Raw genomic sequence first — 15,968 nt, 5'->3', positions numbered from 1 at the left:
GAATCCAGAGCCCAGGTAACTAAGAGATGGGAAATCTTACCCCAAATGAGTAAAGTAGCTATAGCATAGGACAGGACCCAGACTGCTCAGCAGCAAGAATGCAAGCTATAGCCTTCCAGCAGCTCACACCTATGGGACCAGCAGCTGGGGTCTCCTCTCCTTCCCAGGTAGGGTGTTAAGGCCTCTGCCATGGGTCAAACCACACAGCCAGGTGGGCTGCTTTCTTACTGGTTCATTCCCACTTTGGATTCAGACATCCAAGGTGCAGGCGTCAGAGCAACAGCCTGTTATGCACATGTACTACAGCACTGCAGGGAACGGGCACAGAGCATTAGGTTGCAGCTCTGGGAGTAGTCACAGGAAGCACATAGACAGGTTCTATCAATCTGACCCAGAGCAAGGATTCTCTCTACAAAGGGAAAGCTGAAAGGAGAGGGTTAAACAGCCTTCCTCCTCTCCACAGCCTTATGCCAGGACCCCAGGGAATCACACCCCACAGGAATAGCAAGCACATTTGAAACAACCTAGGAAATCAAAACACAGGGGACCCAATCAGATCAGAACCTAAAGGCAAGTTTGTGTTCCCTCCATGAGATACCACAGCCTACGCACTGTTGGGTTCATATGGGTGCTGAGCTCCACTGAACAAGCTCCCTCCTCTGACCCTGTCAAGCTGAGTGAAGGGCCCCATGATATCACCATTAGAGCCACTACAGACTCATTAATGGTCCAAACCAAACTGGCCAGTCTCTTTTTTGGCAAAAAGGACAGTTATGCGATTCACACAGGCCTGGTGATCCATAAACTTTAATGACTGAACCACAGCAGGCTTTGCTGATCGGTTAATTGGAGAAATGCTCATCAAACCACATCCAACCAAAGTTCATGTAAGTCCAGATACAATCCCAACATTTATAAAACAGGCTAGGAGCTGTGCTCTCCAAACAATACCCCTCTGCAGAGGTGCACCATAAGCCCGCCCCCCAGAAGCCCACAGGTCTTGTACCAATCAGAGGTGTGAAGCAGGAGCACCCCCTCCCTGGCCCCAGTCCCTCCTTGCAAAGATGGGATTGGCACAAAGGGAAATTGGGAATTCAGCTTGAGAGAGGAGGTAGCTGCCCAGTAGTAGAGTCTAGCCTGCATGTACAGAGAAGAGATCACCCTGCAGCAGCCAGGATGCACACTGCTGGGGTTGCCTGAGCTGGCAGGAGTGCAGAGCAGACAGATGCCACCCTACAGGGCAGCACCTATGTAGTTCTGCAAGCTGACAGGTTAAATTCCTACAGCCCAGTCAGGCCAAAAGTGCAGGAGAAAAGCAGCACAAGGCTAGAGGGCCAGCACAAGTTTCCTTCCTAGCCTCAGAAAGAGGCTGTGCTCCCAGCTGAGGAGAAAGCAGCAGCATTAGGCCCACCTCAAAGGCACCTGAACCCCACTCAGCACAGAGACCACTGTTGAGCTCTGGCACCAAAGGCACCAAGTAAAGCCCTCCCCACCAAGCTGGCTGCTCAGGACCCTGCTCCAGCAAGGGCAGAGCATAGAGCTGCCTGCCTCAGCTTCAGTTGTAGCCATAGACTGGGAGGCTGGTGGGGACAGAAAGAGAGATTTTCAAAGGGATACATTCCCAGCAACAGACACAGACTGACAATTCCAGTGCCCAGACTGAGACATCAAAATACAGCTGGACCATAGGTACTGAGCAGAGATAGAGGCCAGACCATGGAAGGGGAAGGGAACTGCCATGGTCACTGCTATACCTGCTCTGTGACAACACAATTCATTCTCCAGGACTGCCAAACTACCCCTCCCCCAGAACTGCACAAGCTCCCAGCTGATTCTGAATTGGGTCTGGGCATTTGCTAAGAATTCCTGCCATTCTGGAAGATGCCCATCCTTTCCCAAACAACAGGGCTTTCCTCTGGCCTCCACAGCAGCTCCTATGTGACACTAAAACTGAGAACTCTGGTAACAAGTTCTATTGAGCATTTTTGTTATACAGACACAGAGTTATAGACAAATAGAGAGTGACAGCAGAAAAGTCAGAACTCCGGTACTTGGAGAACAGTGTGGTACTAGCAAGACTCTTGCCCTGGGGGGGTCCCAGGTATCAAGGAGACTTAATAAAGACTAACACCTGAATCTTCCAAAGTGTACATGCTAGGTATAGATGGCAAGTATATGCATGTATAAGGCTGAAACTCCCCATCTACACCAAACCAGGAGCTGGTCACTCCAATGGGACCTCCTTGTGATACACTGGCAGAAGTCACTACTAGTGACAGAAGAGAAAAAGAGACAGTTCTTTGGTGCTCTGTCACAAGAGCAGGATGTAGGATAGGAGGGGTCTGGGCAAGGCAGCCACCACACACTGCAGCAACACAAGGCTCCAGATTCTGCTTCAGAGTAAAAACTGAGCAGATTGCAAAGGATGCTACACCCCTTCAAAGGCACTTTGAGTCTGTCATGCATGGGAGCCCATCAAGGTCCAGAGCATTGTAAAGGCAACAGCACAGCCCAGGGGCAGAGAAGGCAGCACATAACACTTAAGTGGATGCCTTCTAAATGACCCTGGGAATAGTGCTGTCAGTGGTCAGGAAAACAGTCAGTGCTCTCCTGAGAAAGGGCCTGGGGATGGGAGCATAGGCAAAGAGAGAAGAAAGGAAGGGGGCTTTTAGAACATCCATCAATCTGATGTTCCTGCCCCACTACTTTAGGTCTTCCCTAGGAAGATCTCTTCTTACCTGTCCCCTAAAAGGGAATCTACAAAGTGAAGGGATGAGGAGGAAATCAATGGGGAGCTGAAGACTTATCATATCATGGCATCAAGTCCCATGTCTGCAAAATACAAAGCAATGAGCAGTTTCCCTCCTCTTGCTCCTAGCATTGGTCTCTGCATGGGAATGATCCAATTATTGGCTGTACATGCACTAGCTATGGACAAGCTTCCTTTGTCATGACAATTAGTGTTTGGCTGTAGGCAAAACATCCCCCATGCTCTCTTCCCCACCCCTCAGAGAAAGTGGTTCTGAGTAGGATCCATCTTCTAGGTAGACAGACCGAAGTAAAGTATGTTTGCTGTATAAAAAAAGAGATACAGGATGACATGTAGTTCCATCCCCTCAAAACAGCCCACACTTGCTCAGATGTTGCCTCAATAACCAGCTGTATCTTGCAAGACAGGGAGGTAGAGCTTATGTGGCTCCATAGTACAAGTGAACAGCCAACCCAATTAACAGGACAGCGAGGAAGAAAAAGGTGGTGAGCTGCAGGTTGAAGAGTACAACAGACAGCAGGGCATTCACCAGTATGGAGCAGGAGATCACAAACAGCCTGGTAATATTACTGCTGTGCTTCATGACTACAGACATGATCAAGCCATTCAGAGCCTGGCTGACAATGATTACCAGCACCCAGGATGAGAATCCCTCCAGGAATCCAGTCCCCCTGCTGCTCAAGAGATGGACAACCACATTTAGCAGGACTCCAAAGAAATAAAGAAACAAGTTCTGGAGGTTCAGGGGCAGGTCTTGGGTTTTCAGGATGACTTCAGTATAAACAGCAGACAAGCCAGATATCAGACAGTACATGGAAATCAGCAGCAAGCCAAGGAGAGTGATGTGGAGCTGCATTCTGGAGGTGCTGGTGGGGTGCTGCAAATCCTGGAGACCGCCGTAGGTGTAGCTCACCCCTGCAGCTGTTAGCAGGAAGAGGGCCAGCCACTTGCGCAGAGAGAGCCTTTGGTGCAGGAACAAGCTATAAAGGAGAGCAGTGGTGCCAATCTTCAAGTTACTTAGGACCTGGTAGGTGCTAGGATCCATAAAGAGCTGCATGTGAACCACAAGGTTGTTGTTAGCAGCATATAATAGTGCAGAGAGGGCAAAGGGGGCGGCATGATTCCATGAAACAGACCGTCGCAGTAGTTTTCGGTTCCAAATTAGCAAAAAGAGTAAGGAGAGTACCAGCTTGGTCAGCTCAATAAGGACCACAACAGATGAGGAGCTGAATAGGATCTTCCCATCTACTTTGCACAGAGTCAGTAGGGGAGCATGAGCGCCATAGATAGCTACAGACAGGATCAGCATCAGACCCCACAGCCCTCTCCTGAGCCTCCCAGTGGCAGTGTGGAGGAGAGAGCCAGCCATACTAACATCAGTAATAACCATCCTCATGAAAGACTGCAGCAAACAGCAAAGGATAGCACCCAACCCTTTTCCAGGTCAGGGCCTCAATAGAGGCCAGATCAATCTAAGGTGCAAACATACTTAAAAAAAAAAAAACCCCCAAAAAAACCCCAAACCATCTACCAGCAGGGAGATGCAGTGACTGCCATATATTAATAGATGTACAATTAGGAAGACAGTGAACTATTCATAACAGCAAGGAATATGGAGAGGAACATGTTTGCACTTTGTTAAGGAAGGAAGCACAAACGTCACACAAAGTAGGTTTCCTGGAACCAAAATGTGGAAGAGTATGCATATGGCAAGTGACATGATCCGACACACGCCCTTTCACTACACCAGGGGAAAAGCAGGTTGATAAATTATTATGAGAAAAGGCAGCTGTCAACATTCAGATTGACACATGAAAGTCCTGAACAGCATAAAATAGTGATTGGCATTTGCATGTTATTCTGATTACAACATGTTATTAATCAGACCTGCTGATTTCACACTGATCTGGTATTGAATTTGTTTTCCACTGGAGATAAATGATGTATATAGCTGTTATCCTGGGAGGCCCATAACAGTCGTTTATTGTCAATTGTCTAGCATGTGTAAAATGAGAAGAGCTGTTTCTGGAGTGCACCTCTGCCCAAAGGCTTGCCCTTTAATCTGGTCCTTTCTTCATCGAGCTGATATAGTCTCGAATTGTCTTTTCAACATTGGGAATGGCATAGTTTTGAGCTGTGTATATTCCAGTGCAAGTCCCAACCACAAATCCAAGGACGGCAGAAGAGCGGAGTTTGGCTACAACGTAACCTGCCAGGAAGCCTTTGAGAAATGGAGATGCCAGCAAAGATCCATTCTGCAGAGAAAGAGATAAGAAAGGAATAAAACAACTTTTTGGACAAAACCATTACATACCATAAAAGAGCTGAAGCGTGTTCTTTTTTCCCCCACCAGTTTCCCCTGAATGTAGGGATGGTATAATGTTATTAACATAGGAAAAATAACATTTCTGCCAAAAAAGACACATTAAAGAATACTACATTTCATTTGCTAGGAGCTACTCTGAAAGAATGGGGATACATTCTCTCTCTTGGGAAATGATACAACAGCCTATTCACCATCATTTGGAAGGTTAAAGGTTAAAGCATTAAGGAACTCTGACTTTACCTGTCCCACTCCAGCATGCACTTCATCTTCAACTCTCTGCTGTAAGCTTTCCAACTGATTCTTCAAAAAAGCTAGATCCTTCAGCTTTGGTAGCGAGTCCTATGTAGTGGAAACAAAGACTCGACATTGTATATTTAGGCTTGGCAGGATTGGATTTTTATTGCTAAACATCGATAAAGGCTGACTTCACCTCACAGCACCACAAAAAAAAAAAATTCCATTGGTAATAATAAAAATGTATAGAAAGGGGATGCAAGGAAAAAAAAAAAATCTGGAATGGGGGCAAGGAAATCTGGGATAGGGGGCAGCACCCACATGCACGTGCATGCACGCACAGATACATGCAGCCACTGCAGGAGCTGGGGCCCATACCAGCAGGGCTTGCTGGAGAGGATGGGAAGGGGGTTGGTTGGCTGTTGAGGAGTCTCAAGTCCTGCGTGGAGGGCCAGGGCTGTTGGCAGCCAGAAGCCCAGTGCCTCTGGCCACTCACTTTGCTTAGGTCCCAGCCTGGGATCAAGTGCTAAACTCCCACAAAGCCCAGCCCCTGCAGGCTTGGGGTAGGGGCTCCCCCAGGGCCCAGCTGCTGCCTCTGCACTGCCCAGTGGGGCAGGAGGCAAAGACTGTCAAGGGGCCAGGCCGCCCCTCGGCTAGTGCCCACTAGGCAAGTCTTGCCCCCTCAGGGGTTCCAGGGAGCTGCTTCCTACCTAGGCTGGGCAGCCACTGCCTCTCGATACAGCACAGCTCAGGGAATTCAGCAGCATTCGACAGCCAGGAGTCCCCTGACAAGGCTTGTGCCACAGGCAGCTACAGCCAGCAGCCCCTAGCCCAGCTCCTGCTCCCACACTCTCGACTCAGGAGCCTCCACTCTCATTGCCTGGTATCACCATACTACCAAATGGACAGCATGATTTAGAGCAGATATGCTTTATTAATTTATGGAATTTACTTTTTATATTTTGTCGTGTGATTTTAGAAAGCTTTTAACAGTGTACCGTCATTACTAGGTTGTCTGCCCCCCACACCCTTAATTTTGTACAATTTAAATGGAAAATTTAAATTGATAAAATTGACATAAATGTTTAAAATAAACATTAATTTTAGCCCTCAAAATTGTTAAAAAACAGGAACTGAATTCTGCCAAGACTATGTATATTGCATACAAACATGCAATTCTACAATTTAATTACAGGGAGTAAGATTCCTTTAGCTCAGAAAATACTCTTTAGTCAAGTAATTAAGCCCCAAACCAGAAGGAGTAGGAAATGATAAGCAATTAGTGATATTACCCAATAAGACAGATGTATCCAGTTCAAGCCATATTTTAGTTACAGATAATTTTTACTCTAACAGGGGTAAAACAAACAAACAAACAAACAAACAAACAAACAAACAAACAAACAAACAAACAAACAAACAAGGTTTCCCAGGTAGGTACACATAGAGATCATGTGTTTAACATAACCACTGTTAATGAACTCAGCTTTGGGTCATTCAAATTCTAAGGAAGCTCAGACCAAGCTGAAGGGGCATCGGAGTGCAATTTTGAGATGGACTGAAACAATGCAACCTGCCACTTGTGCAGCCTTGCTTGTGTGCCCATATGCCCATAAGGAAGTCACAGGCTGAAAACACCATTATAAAAATCTAAGGCTCAGAAGCTGATGGCTGCTTCAGAGCGCTGAGGAAAGCCAGGTCAGCTGCTACAGCTACAAGAAACGGGGTGAGGAAAGATACAACCCCACAGGAAGCTTGGCTCAGCTCCACTGCAACCCAGAGGGGAGGCCAGTCAGGCTTGCGATGCGGAAGAACAGCACTTCCACCCGCAATGGCAGGTCGCAACAAAGGGTCGGCGCCTGGAGCACGTCCGGCACAACCCCGTTTTCAGAAGAAACTACTCTGCAGGCCCAGGCCACTGTCCCAGGCGACAGGGAGCACTCGCGGGACCTGGGGAGCGCCAGGCCCGGCCCGAAGGGCAAGCAGGGCCAGCCCCCAAGGAACGAGAAGCCTCCAGCGGCAGGAGACATCCGCCGCTTCCTCGGGCACGCAGCGACAGCTCGGCGGGGGCGGGTCAGCCCGGCCGCAGCGGCACGGCCCGAGCGGGGGAGCCCGCGGCCGCAGCCCCGAGCGCCCGAGACTGGAGCAACCCCGGGGGCCGGGCCGGGCGGACCTCGCAGCGGCTCAGCCTGCCCTGCTGCCTGGACTCGTCCAACGTCAGACGTCCGATACGGCGCGACGCAGCCCCGGCCCACAGGCGTGAACAGAAACTGCCCGCTACCCACTTCTCACCTTATCATCCGCCATCTTCCAGCCACGGCCGCCCCGCCCCGCCCCGCCCCCTCCGCGGCAGCGCGGACGCGCATTGGCCCGCAGGGATCACGTGACTGCCGCAGCCACGCGGCTGCCGGGGCAAGGAGCGGAAATGACGCGGCCGCAGTGTGGAGTGTCAGTCGCCTGCGTGATCCTTTTGCGTGCAGCGCGTGTCATAGGGTAGGGCCGCGGGCTGGGCGCTGTGCACATGGCTGCTTGCAGAGGTCTGCGTGTCCTTTAGCCGCCCGAGCACGCTATCGCCCTATCTAGGGTCCCCCCAGAGCAGGGGCTCGCAGCCTAGACCACGCCCGGAGCCAGGGGCTCCTCCCAAGGTCAGAAGTGTGGTGGCAGCGGGAGTGGTGACAGTTGTCACATTTCCAAGGCCCTGTGGCTGCATCAGCCCCAGCCAGAGATGGGCCCCTTTCCCTCTCCTCCTATGACCCTCCTCCCATGAACAGGGTAAGTGGAATCTCAGCTGTGCCATTTACACACAGCTGAGTTCAGGGCAGGCCATTGAAGAAGAGGGAAGGAGGAGGATCCAGGGAACTACAAACCAGTCAGCCTCACCTCAGTCTCTGGAAAAAATCATGGATCAGGTCCTCAAGAAATCCATTTCCAAGCACTTTGAGAAGAAAGTGATCAGGAACTGTCAGCATAGATTCACTAAGGGCAAGTCCATGCCTGACCAACCTGATTGCCTTCTATGATGAGATGACTGGCTCTGTGGACACAGAGAAAGCTATACGTTGACTTTAGTAAGGCTTTTGGTACAGTCTCTCAACATTCTTCCACACAAATTAAGGACATATGGGTTGGATGAATGGACTGCAAGGTGGATAGAAAGTTGCCTGGATTGTCAGGGTCAACAGGGTAGTGATCAGTGGTTTGATGTCTAGTTGGTAGCTGGTATGAAGTAGAGTGCCCCAAGGGCCAGTCCTGGGGCTAGTTTTGTTCAGTATCTTTATTGACAAGTTGGAAGATTGGATGCAGGGCACTCTCAGCAAGTTCACAGGTGATACCAAGTTGGGGGGAGTAGTAGATACACTGGAAGTTAAGACCAGGATTCAGAGTGACCTAGATGAATTGGAGGGTTGAGCCAAAAGAAATCTCATGAGGTTCAACAAGGACAAATGCAAAGTCCTGCACTTAAGATAAAACAATTCCATGCACCCGTACAAGCTTGGGACCAACTGGCTAAGCAGCATCTCTGCAGAAAAGGACCTGGGGGTTACAGTGGACAAGAAGCTGAATATGAGCCAACACTGCCTTTGTTGCCAAGAAGGCTAACAGCATACTGGGTTGCATTAGTAGAAGCATTGCCAGCAGATAGAGGGAAGTAATTAGTCCCCTCTATTTAGCACTGGTGAGGCCACACCTGGAGTACTGTGTCCAGTTATGGGCCCTCCCACTTACATTAAAGGCATGGACAAATTGAAGAGAGTCCAGCAGAGGGCAATGAAAATGGTTAGGGGAGCTGGGACGCAACTTCTGAGGCAAGGCTGAGGGACCTGGACTTACTTAATCTACAGAAGAAAAGACTGAGGAGGGATTCAATAGCATGCTTTAGCTGGCTGAAGGGTAGTTCCAAAGAGGATGGAGCTGGACTGTTCTCAGTGGTGCATATGATGGAACAAGGAACAATGGTCTCAAATTGTAGCAAGGGAGTTTTAAGTTGAATATTAGGAGAAACTCACTAGGAGGGTGGTGAAGCACTGGAATGGGTTACCTAGACAGGCGGTGAAATCTCCATCCTTGGAGGTTTTTAAGGCCAGACTTGACAAAGCCCTGGATGGAATGATCCAATTGGGGATGGTCCTGCCTTGAGCAAGAGGTTGGACTAGATGACTGCCTGAAACCCCTTCCAACCCTAATTTTCTATGAGTCTGTGGTTTCCATGCAGCTGGATTGGGTATGGACTTGGTTGGCACCACATGCCAGACACCTTACTGACTAGATTGATCCCATGGAAGGACCTGGCACCAATCATCTGGCTGGTGGGCTGAGAAGGTTGGGTACCATTATCCTAAAGTAACCTTCACTGCAGTCTCCCTTCCATAGTTGCTAGCACCTCATGGTTGAATCAGGAAATTTGGCACCTGGTATCTGTGGATTCTTTTTACAGGTTACCCTCTGATCTTGCACTGTGCCTTACAACTCCACTTTACCTTGTAAAACTGATAATGCCACTTCCCTTATAGGCTAAATACAGATCTGTGCTTTCCATTGAAAAACCAGGATGTTGAATGACACCTGAATGTCACCTGGGGTGACTAGAGTCTCAAACATCAGAAACACCTGGTCTACTTAGAGGTAACACTGGACTGTACACTTAATTACAAAAATACATATTAAATACCAAAGCCTAGGTGAACACAAAACAACATTCTGTATAAGCTCATGAATTCCAAGTGGGGAACACATCCATCCACCCTTACAAACTACTGCCTCAGCACTTTGTTTCTTTGTTGCTGAATATGCCTGCACCACTCGGATGCTCAAATCACGGTTAGCACATTGGTATCCTAAATGATACATGCAGAATTATAACAGGCTGCCTTAAACCCACCCCTGTTCCCTGCCTATATGCATTATCTGACAATAGTGCCCCCTTACATCAGGAGGAAAGTAACAGGTGACATTAATTAGTAGGTACAAGAGTTAGATTGCCACCTGCCATATGGAAATAACTTTTTGTCTTCTACCATACCATTGACCACATCACCAAAATTAGCTAGAACTACCTTCTGCAAAAAGAGTGGGAAAAACTAGGTGACAAAGCTGTTGAATGGAGCTGGTGAGGAGTTACCTGCAGTGAGGAGTCAGCATCGGGTTCTAATTACAAATGGTACACATGACAGAGCCTGAACAGATTGAGAGCAGGTCTTGACAGATGCAACTTTCTCCTGAAATCGTGGGGCCTCTGAACAACTGACCCATGCGTTTGTCAGGAGAAGCAAACCATGGATCATCTGAGAAGCCCTGTAGCACCACGAAGTACCTCGTGAGATTTGGCAATGCCAACATCAAAAGCAGTGGCCTGTGCAGAATATTGGGAACAGACCATATAGAAAGGTTGGATTGGAAGCATGACAAAGAAGAATGATCATCCTATTTAGGGTCAGGAATTAATATGTTTGTACCTTCCTCTGTAATGTGGGCTATGGTCCTTTTCTTTGGATCTTCAAAGAAGAAATAAACCAACTACTTTCCTGTCATTGCAGTGGCAGGATATTGGCAGTGTCCCTATCCCCCCTGTTTTCAGTTATTTTATAAGGCAGGGTTTCAGACTCTTGGTGCCCCAGGCCAGATGCAGTCTGGGACATGAGGGAAGTGACAGGTCCAGTTCTGACCCAGGGTATACAGCAGTGGCTCCAGGCCCCACTATGTACCCCTGCCAGAGCCAAAGCTGGCGCTAATGCATGCCCCAGATCAGAGTAAAGCTGCTGCTGCCACAATGCCTCATGCTGCACCAGTAGCTCTAGCTCTGACTCCAGCATGGGGCACAGTGGGAGGCAGGGCTGCAGCAGTGGGGACAGGCATATCAGTCCCCATTTGCCCTCCTGCTGCTTATTGCTATGTCCAGTAGGCTCAAGCAGTCTAGATTCTGCAATAGGCCACACTTACTCCCACAGCCCAGCCAGGCCCCCAACTTCTGGTGGCCCACTGGTAGTCTGCCAGACTGGATCCAGCCCACATACTGGATCTGGCCATATGTTCCATATCCCTGTTAAAAGGCATTGTTGGCATTTTAGGTATAGTGATTTATAGTTGTATGGGAGGGCTTGAAGTGATTACAGGGATTTCTTGGGTAAATGGTTGCATGCAAATGAAAGAGATTCGACCCAATGGCCCAGGAAGCTCCTTCCAGGCTTATGTTGCTTTTTAAACCTTTATTAATGAATCCAACATCAAACAACAGGTTTAATATTTTAAAAATATATCCAATCCCCTAAAACGGGCAAGCAATTATTTTGGGCAGAGGGCCACTTACTGAGTTTCGGCAAGCCATTGAGGACTGCATGACCGGCAGCTCAGGGCAAATCAATATTATTTTTTAGGGGCGCCACAGGCCAGATAGAATGGCCTAGTGGGCTGCATCCAGTCCCCGGGCCTCATTTTGCCTACCCCTGCTCTAAAATATACAAAGAGACAGATACTCTTCTATCAACAGTGCTACCATATCCTAAACCAATGTCCACAGAAGTCTTGTGTTCATTTTGTCTCTTCCTTTCAGTATCTGTGTAGTGGGGTCCACTGCTGGGGAAGCCAAGTCATGTCCTAGCATCCTCCTGGGTCCTGCCTTGCTTGACCACTCTGGCACCCTGTTGTCTCATCTGCCATACCTTGATGTTATGATTGGACAGGAAGGCTGCTCCTAAAGGGCAGGGGGGTTTGCCTCAAATTTTAGGCTGGGCTGAGGCCCTCTGGCCTTGGCCTGCTTTACTTGGCCTCTTCATTCAAGATCCACTGTCCCAGGACCCTAACTTCCTGGGCCCCAGCTTCCAGCCATGGGCTCTAGGCCCTTCAGCTCCTGGTCTCATGCTCACAGGCTCTTGGCCCAGTGCTCACCTCAGGCACTACTTGCAATTTCCAAGTTTCTTGGGGCTTATGACTGGGCCTTGGCCCTCTTGCCCCACCCCCTCTGCAGGGTTTGGGACCCAGGGTGCCCCTAGTGCCCTTCTCAGTGGCCTCCTCTTCCCCTATAGCTACAGTCTGTACCACTACAATCCAGTCCAACTTTAACCCCAATGAAAAACAGCATCCACTTCAAAAGGTTCCCCCAATTCTGAGTCAATATCACCCCATGGTAACACTACAACATAAGGTCAAAGTACTTAGCTTGACTGCCCGGTGGTGCAGTGACTCTGCACTCCAGAGTCCGGCTTCCTTGGCCAGTTAGGTCCCTCCTCCCAGAGCTCTGCTCCTTGCAGCATGAAGGGCCAGACTGCCTGCCTTGCCTCAGGCCCAGGGCTTATGTGCCTGTAAGCCCCTCTCCTGGTCATGTGGCTTCCCAGTCACACAGGGGTTTCTCCTTTGCCTAATGGCCGGCCTGTGTTCTTCAGCTGCGACCATCACACAGCAAGCCTGCTTCACTCTCTCCTTAAAGTGGCAAGAGCCTCTGGCTCCCCGCCAACATCACATGAAATGTGTAAATGCAGTCTTCAGACACCTGAGGAAACGGGTGTTTGAAGATCGTAACATCAGATCTGACACCAAACTCATGGTTTATCAAGCAGTTGTGATTCCCACCTTACTCTACAGAGCTAAGATGTGTGTAGTGTACAGAAGATACCTCAAAATCATTGGAGAAGTACCTGCTGCTCAACGCTGCCTGCAGAAGATCCTTCAAATCCAACAGCAAGATAGATGCACCAACATTAGAGTCCCCTCACAAACAAACCCCATAAACAGTGAGGTGATGATCATCCAACATCAACTTTGCTGGGCTGGCCTCATCATCCAGCTGTCCGACTGCAGACTCCCAAAGCAAGTCTTATTCTCCTGGCTCAGTCAAGGTGTACGCTCAAGAGGAGGGCAGAGAAAGTGCTTCAAGGATGTCCTCAGCAGCTTGAAAAAATGCAACATTGACATCAACTCATGGAGGAAGAGGCTGCTCCAAGGATCTTAGTACTTTGAAACCCTACAAGGACAATAGGAGACAGAAAAGCAGAAGGGGTAGAAACAGCATGTTGTGGATGAAATCAAGAATCTGGAACCATGACCCCACACAGAAACATTTGCCTGAGTTCCAGCAGAGTCTTTTGATCCTGGATCAGCTTCATCAGCCATCTTCCGACTCACAGATAGGACCATCATGGAAGACAATCATTCCTGACTGGAAGGGATTACTGAAGATACAACACAATAGGCTCATGTGTTTCGTATGTGTAACCAATATTTTCTCAAATTCAGTAAGATTTCTGTTGAGGTTTGCCTTTTTTGGGAGAATGTTGAAAACTCTCTCAAATGCAGGTATTGAAAAGAATGGGATTTTAATATCACCTGCAGTACATTATATTTCTTTGAAAGATCTAAATATATTTTCTTTGAATAATGATCCCAAAATGTATAATACCAATATGTTCCCAGATATTAAAGCTTCTTAAGAAATTAATAAGATTACATTCAATATTATTATGTATCGATACTAGAAGTGATGGGTGTGAGCTTAATTTCTTATAAGTGGTATCCTTGATTTTCATTGTTGTTTTCTCAAAGGGGTGCTTATATATTTAATTTGGCCTTGAAGATTTCTTTTTCCATGGTAATATGTTAAGTTTGACTGCTGAACAGTATATTTGCTCTATCTTTACCCAGTGTTTACCATGTGTTGATATTATCCAGTATACCAAATTGTTAAGTTGGCTGGCTCCATTGTAATATTTAATGTTTGGAAGCTTCAGTTCCCCTCTCTTTGCAGAATGGAATTTTTAAATCTAGGTTTCTTATTTCCACAAATAATTTATTGTAGTCTGCCATTCATCTCAGAGATTTGTTGGCATTGTAATAGGTAGAATTTGGAATAGAAAATTAATTCAAACTAAAATATTCATTTTAACTGCTGTGATTCTACCTAACCATGAAATTTGACATTGTGACCAAAGTTCTAAGTCTATTTGCATTATTTCAGTCAAAGAACTATAATTAAAACTGTACAAGTTCTGCCATGTTTTAATAACATTCACCCCTAAGTACCAAATTTACTCAAATCCAAGATGAGCTTCCCCACCCCCCGCCCCCCATCCAGCATAGGGGAAAAAACTTTTTGTCTTAAGTACAAGAGCAGCTGCTGCAGCTCTTGCTCCTGCCCCAGCTCCAACCCCAACCCAGGATAAAAGTTAGAGCTGAAATTGCTGTCCTCCCCTGCCACCTGCCTCCCCCACACCCCAAGTCTGGGCTCTGGTTTTGGCCCCACTCTGGCCTGAGGTATGGAGCACATGCAGACTCCAGCTCCTGCCTGGCCTGGAAGCAGTGGTAGCAGTGGCAGTAGAAGCTCTGGCCCCAGCCCTGGCTCCAGCCTGGACTCTGGCATGGCTGCTGGAGCTGCTGTGGCTGCCACTGGTTCTGGGCCACGTGGAGGTTCAGTGCAGCATGTGCTTCATTCCCTGGACCCAAGCAGGGCTGGAGCTGGAGCCAGAGCTTGCGCTGCAGCTCAGGGTAAGCAGCAGGAGGAGTTGGGCAAAGGTGGGGGTGGGGAGGGGGGGAAAGCACAAAGGGGTGCAGACACTATGGGGAAGGGGCTGGTGTGGGGAGCATGGGTAGCTGGATCACAGGCATGGGGGCAGGCAGGGGCAAAGGGTGGGGGGCAGGCTGCTTGACTCCCCCACCACCTACCCCTCTGTCATTCTTCTCCCTGTCAGAGCAGGGATGAATTTAAGGTGACCCTCCAATAATATTTTATACATGGAAAATTATAGAATCTAATTATTGGAGGGTCACCTTAAATTAAAAGTCATCATGGATTCAGGTAAATGTGGTATTATGATATGTTGCTATTTTTAAGTGCTGAATCTAAGTTCTCTAACACTTCCCACATGAGAATCTCAGTGCATCTTCCAGTACTGATGAAGAACGGCCTTGCAGCTGATGAGTGAACTAATGAGCAGAGGGGGGCAGCTGAGTTGTCCAGAGTTCAACACTGAGGGCTAAGCCAAGCCGGGAGCACAGCTTTGCTGTCTGGCTCCTGGCCTGTGTTTTAGCCCATGCTTCCTCCTAGCAGGGAGTGAGGCTGAATGCAAGCTCTCTAACAAGCTGAATGGAAAGACCCCCATGGAGGAAGGCGGAAGATGTCCTCTTGAGTGTGAACTCACTGCAGGGCCGTTCTGCATGAGGGAGTCGTGTGCGGTGGCCAAAGCTGGCCTTGGGCCCTGTGCTCCCAGGACGCAGAGCTCTGACTCTCAGCCTGGGGCTGAGTGGAAATGGAAATGAGGGCAGCTGCTAATTCTTTCCAGAGTTTCGGGAGGTACCAAGTGCTGCCACCAGCTCCTCCAGTCCCACGGGAGAGCTCCTGGCTCCTGGCGGGGGGTTGCCACGGGGAGAAACCAGATCCACCGGTGCTTCCCGCACGAAGTGGGGTCCATCGTCGGGTCCCAGGCGGGCAGGGACGCCTCCCACCGCACCAGTGCCCCGGAGCAGCCGAGGGGGGGAGGGCTGTTCCCTCTGAGGCAGCTGCTGCCCCGCTCTCGGCGCGGGCCCGGCCCCGGCCCCGGCCCGGGGAGGCCCGTCACTGCACAGGCAGAGACAGCAGCTCCCCTGCCGGCGCGGGGCCGGGGCCGGGGCCGAGCCGTGCGGGTCACAGCGGGCTCGTGGGCGGAATGCCGGGCC

At 49.1% G+C, this 15,968-nt stretch overlaps 2 protein-coding genes across 2 annotated transcripts; both read right to left on the bottom strand.

Moving 5' to 3' along the window:
* Positions 1 to 773: 773 nt before the first annotated feature.
* Positions 774 to 4,167, bottom strand: SLC35A4 (solute carrier family 35 member A4). Its single transcript, XM_090020391.1, has one exon. The coding sequence runs from the start codon at positions 4,164 to 4,166 to the stop codon at positions 3,189 to 3,191; it is 978 nt and encodes a 325-aa protein (XP_089876517.1). The 5' UTR covers position 4,167; the 3' UTR covers positions 774 to 3,188.
* A 141-nt stretch (positions 4,168 to 4,308) lies between these two features.
* Positions 4,309 to 7,657, bottom strand: SURMIR (SLC35A4 uORF mitochondrial inner membrane regulator). Its single transcript, XM_090020392.1, has 3 exons — positions 7,623 to 7,657; positions 5,337 to 5,435; positions 4,309 to 5,025 (listed from the first exon to the last, which is right to left on the bottom strand). The coding sequence occupies exons 1-3, from the start codon at positions 7,635 to 7,637 to the stop codon at positions 4,828 to 4,830; spliced, it is 312 nt and encodes a 103-aa protein (XP_089876518.1). The 5' UTR covers positions 7,638 to 7,657; the 3' UTR covers positions 4,309 to 4,827.
* Positions 7,658 to 15,968: the final 8,311 nt, after the last annotated feature.

The sequence above is a fragment of the Crocodylus siamensis genome, chromosome 10, assembly GCF_052110815.1.
Source record: "Crocodylus siamensis isolate JL-2025a chromosome 10, ASM5211081v1, whole genome shotgun sequence".
NCBI lineage: Eukaryota > Metazoa > Chordata > Crocodylia > Crocodylidae > Crocodylus > Crocodylus siamensis.
Note: the sequence above shows the minus strand (reverse complement) of the source record. Positions and strands in the feature narration are given on the sequence as shown.